The 4856-nt window shown below is 42.9% G+C and overlaps 1 protein-coding gene across 1 annotated transcript; it reads right to left on the bottom strand.

Moving 5' to 3' along the window:
- LOC137874887 (alpha-2 adrenergic receptor) lies at positions 1 to 3571 on the bottom strand. The gene has a single exon (XM_068713862.1). It carries the CDS (start codon positions 3271 to 3273, stop codon positions 1975 to 1977), a length of 1299 nt encoding a protein of 432 aa, XP_068569963.1. The 5' UTR covers positions 3274 to 3571; the 3' UTR covers positions 1 to 1974.
- Positions 3572 to 4856: the final 1285 nt, after the last annotated feature.

Below are 4856 nucleotides of genomic sequence, written 5' to 3'. Positions count from 1 at the left end.
CAGCAGACAGTTTAAGCAGAGGAAAAATGTGAACAAAAATCAACACAAACTAAACAAACAGAGAGGTAGATTCTGGAAAAATGTTCTTGTTCCTTGATACACATAGTTTATGGCCACTGTGAAAGCCCTGTGAAAACGTCAGCCCTCCTCAGTGCAGTCTCAAATCTTAAGTCCTGTCAGAGATCAGAACAAAGACTCTGCAGTGATTTAGTCAACTGTTAGTGCTTTACCGTTTGTCAGCTGTGGCGTGAATTACTATGATGACGCTGTGATTGCACGGATACACTCAAAGCACCCAGGTGTTAAAACACAATGCTAATTTATTTTGCCTTGTCTCATACTATTTTCACAGCAGTGACGCTTAAAAGAAGCTGTAAAAGCCAACAACTTAATGGTAAACGGACAAAAGAAAGTGCATGGTTAACTTTTATCCACAAAGTTAATTTCCGACCTGAGGGTCAGACAAAATAAATCTGAGGGTTCATTTATACTTCATGACTCTCCAACGATTCCTATTTACTTGTAAAATACTAGATAGTTTTACGTCTTCAGGCTTCTAAATTAAAAATTGTAATTAAATAATTTGAGACGGTATAGAACAACTGTGGTTGAACTGCAAATGACTCGTAGACATGTCACATGTAAACAAAGATTTATTTTCTGGGGAAACAAGTGAAAAGGGCTGGAAACCATTGCTGTGTGTGTGTGTGTGTGTGTGTGTGTGTGTGTGTGTGTGTGTGTGTGTGTGTGTGTGTGTATGCTGGATTATCAATCTGGGCTGAGTAGACAGCTGCTCCAATAGCTCCAGGCTTATTGTGTGTGAACTGGTTTGTGAATTGAAACCTTTTTTATCACAAATATGCTGAATTAAAGCACAACACTGACATGATAAGGGACCTTATGATGGTTTCTGCTTCATCACCTAATTTTAAAGGAATAGACATTTTGGGAAATTGTATCTCGTACTGTAATATAGCTGGAGACAGCAGTCAGTCAGCTTAGTTCAGCAGATAGACTTTAAACAGGAAAACGGTTAGCCAGGCTCTATTCTAAGAGAACAAAATCCATCTACCAAAACATCTAAAGCGCACTAATTAACGTTATATCTTTTTTTGTTTAATCGGTACAAAATCTGCAGCGTAAAAACGACAGTTTTACATGAACACTAACTTAATTGAGTCTCCACTGGTTGCCTAGCAACTCCTTCCAACCAAGATAAGCACACACCCTGTAAAACAGCGAACTGTTGTTTCTATGCTTCGGTTTCTGTATGCATTTAACAAACTAGATATGAAGTGAGCATTAGACGTGCTGTGAGGCACATTTGGTGACCTTTGGAGATATTCAGGCTAGCTGTTTCTACTGCTTTTCAGTCTTTATGCTAAGCTAGGCTAACCAGCTGCTGGCTCCAGCTAACATATTTACCACACAGACATAATAGGGTTATCTTCTCATCTAACTCACAGCTTAATGCTCTGTCTGGAAAAGGATTACTTGTTTCAAAATAGTTTTGTGCTTATGTATGTTACATATTTCTAAATAAATATGTTACCACCAGCAAAGCTATGAACAAGTAGCATTCTATCACAAAAATGATAGAAAAAGTGTACACATTGTACAGAGTGAGTGGAAGTAACTTAGTGGGGTTAACCACGGCCCAGGAGGCCATTTCTGCTATGGGGTCTCCAAACGGATAAATCCGGCCATTTGTATCTTTTGTGGATGTATAAAGAGCTTGATAATGATCAAACACCATAAAGCGTTACAGCACACAGCAGTAGGAATAAAAGAAAGGGGGAGCTCACTAATCAGACTTTGTAGAGACACCCAGTTGGTGGAATTACAACAGGACAATGAGACGAAACAGTAACGATTGGCAGTAATAGACAAAACAGGATTCTTTTTTTCTTTCAAAATTCACTTTGATACACCCTTTGAGATTGTCACGGTGGGTCCAGCAGTTTGGCTTCAGATCTAAAAGGACTTTTTCCACGACTTGCAGAGGATCTTCTGGAAGGCGCGTCTGAAGTCCCGGTTGAAGATGGTGTAGATGGCGGGGTTGAGTGAGCTGTTACAGTAGCCGATCCAGAAGAAGAATTTAAAGAGCGAGTCTGGGATCTTACAGGAGTCCCTGCACACACCATACAGGCTGTAGCTGAAGAAAAAGGGGAACCAGCACACAACAAACACCCCCATGACCACAGCCAGGACGAATGTAAACCTCTTTTCCCTGGCTTGAGAGGCCTTCTTTCTGGCCAAGGAGCTCCGGCGACGTTTCCTCCTGGAGGCGAAGAGGTCCATGGATTTGTTACTGACTCTGGAGATGCGTGTGGGTTGTTTGGAGAGGGAGCTCTTCTTGTGGCTGGCCCTCTTGGCTGTCTTGGACACTTCCTGTTGTGGTTTGTGACCTTTGCCCTCCGAGGAGGAGCTCTCCATGTCAGCATCCTCAGTCTGTTGCCCGACGGTGACGGTGCGTTGGCTGGGCGTAGGCGGGCACTGACAGTGACCGTTCTCCCTCTCGCCATGGAAAGGGGAGGTGGCTTTGCTCAGTCCGTTCTCAGTTTGTGTAACACCATCTGGCCTGAGATTTTTCCCCGACATGGTTCTTGTTCTGGTTTTGGCCACTTGGTATATTCTGATATACACCAGCACCATAATTAAGCACGGGGCGAAGAAGGACGCAATGCTGGAGGAGAGGATGTACCAAGTGTCATCATTCAGCTCGCACTGAGGCTGAGCACTGATATTACTGTTGTTGTCTATAGATAAGAGCGGCGGAGATGAGATGAAAGCAGATATAAGCCACACAATTACGATGATGCACTTGACGCGTTTGGGAGTCCGCTTCAGGTTGTACTCTACAGCCTGCGTAACGGACCAGTAGCGGTCCAGGCTTATTGCGCACAGATGGACAATAGACGAAGTGCAGAATAGAACATCCAAAGCCAGATAAATGCCGCACCAAACATTACCAAAATACCAATAGCCCATAAGTTCGTTCGCCAGGGAAAACGGCATCACCAAAGTGGCGACCAGGATGTCCGCGGTGGCCAGGGACACCAGAAAGAGGTTCTGTGGGGCTTTCAGCGCCCTGCTCGTCAACACCGCAATAACCACCAGAATATTCCCAACAACGGTAAAGAGAATGAGAAAACTTACAAGAGCAGCAATGCTGGCTATCGCCCCTAAAGAATATCCACTGTCCAGACCCCAGGAGGAATTCAGATGGATCACCGTGTACGCGTCCATTCCGCTGGCGTTAAACGAATCCATCCCGGCTGTGCGCGCTTTATGTATATCCCAGAGTGGTTGGATGTTGGCATAAATTCACATTCAGTCCTCTAATGACCGAGGAGTCCATCAAAACGCGCAGCTCCGCGGCCAATTTACAAATCTGACGACATGAAGACGCGCGCATGGAAATATTCCCACTTAGAGGAGTCTTTGGAGGTTATTTGTAGCAAGTTGATCATATCTCAAGGTAACTTACTTGAAGAGAAAAAATAAATATTCTCCTCTGCGCCCTGCCATAGCCTTGTCACGCGCCTCCTGATTGTCAGGAGTTGAGTGCCGTCCAGCCTCAGCTCCCCTTCCTTCAGCATGGTGCGCTTTCGCTTCTAATGATGCCCCGTGCGCTGTTCTCATAAAACTCACCCACTGCTGCCCCGCCCCCGCCACACAGCCTTATTTTCATATTGTTGGGATACGATGAGGCCAGGGACAAGACTGTATCCTAACCCAAATTATCTCAATTTCCAAATTATTAATACAAACTTTTTTATTTTGGGGTTTTAAACCTAAACAGTTTCAGATTTTATGGTTCAAAATGTGTTTAGTGTCTCTCCTTTTTTCCCCTAAACCTCAGCTCACTGAAGGTCAGTATTGCTGCTCAAACAATCAAGTATTTTGCACTGTAAGCTGCTAAACATCACTGTCAATTGAGATACCAGTTTTGTAAATTAAAACCGGACAGACACTAGCAGGATGTATTTTTTGGGAGTTGTGTGTGTGTTCAAGTAGAAGCAGTCTTGAAGAGCAGAGAGTGAAGGAATTGCAGCGTTAGAGTGTGATGTGGGTGAGTTGAGGGAAGGTGAAGATGTGAGGCTTGTTAGGATTTTGGAGTTGAGCTCATCAGACGAGAAGCAGGCTGCGGGTGTAGAAGATGGATTGGACGTCCGCGTCTAAATTGTAGGCTTGTTTGTTAACACACAAATACACACACGGCCCCATAACTTTATAATATAGCACTAACAGAGAAGTTATAACACTGATAACTGGCACCTTATCAACCGGTTACCATAATCCAACCAACCTGATCCCACATAAATGATGCAAGTGAGTCCAACCCAAACCAGTGCATTGATATATGGGGAAAAATGATTCTGTGCAACGTTGGTCAGGCAAAATTCTTTTTCTCATTAAAAACAATGATAGGAGAGGTTTTGATAATCATAATTTTCATGCCTGTGATGGAAGTCAATACTTTATTTTCTCAAGAATCACAAGCAATTTAACTTCTCACGTACAGGTTGTTGCATTTCACACAACAGAAGTGTTCAAAATATCACTGAAAATGTGTAAAAGCTTGAGGATAAAGAGCTACAACTTACACAATAAATAGGTAGTGTAGGTAGAAAGTGCATGTGCATTAAAGTGTACATTTGAATACGCCTTTTACTCTTGAATGGATGATCTTCCATGATCTCTGCACATCTCAATGAATAGCATTCATCATTTAAAGATATTTCTTTCTTTTCATGAGGCAGGGGTGAAGTTGAGAAGAAAATATAATAAATGCAATCCTTGAAAATCCAACAGAAATGTGCATAGCTTCTAAAACAGTAACATGAGAAAGA

The sequence above is a fragment of the Cebidichthys violaceus genome, unplaced genomic scaffold (assembly GCF_023349555.1).
Source record: "Cebidichthys violaceus isolate CVI_PGR_0920_01 unplaced genomic scaffold, fCebVio1.0.p SCAF_19, whole genome shotgun sequence".
NCBI lineage: Eukaryota > Metazoa > Chordata > Actinopteri > Perciformes > Stichaeidae > Cebidichthys > Cebidichthys violaceus.
Note: the sequence above shows the minus strand (reverse complement) of the source record. Positions and strands in the feature narration are given on the sequence as shown.

Coding starts and splice junctions, on each gene's coding strand:
- LOC137874887 (XM_068713862.1), bottom strand. CDS start 3,273: ATGGATTCGTTTAACGCCAGCGGAATGGACGCGTACACGGTGATCCAT.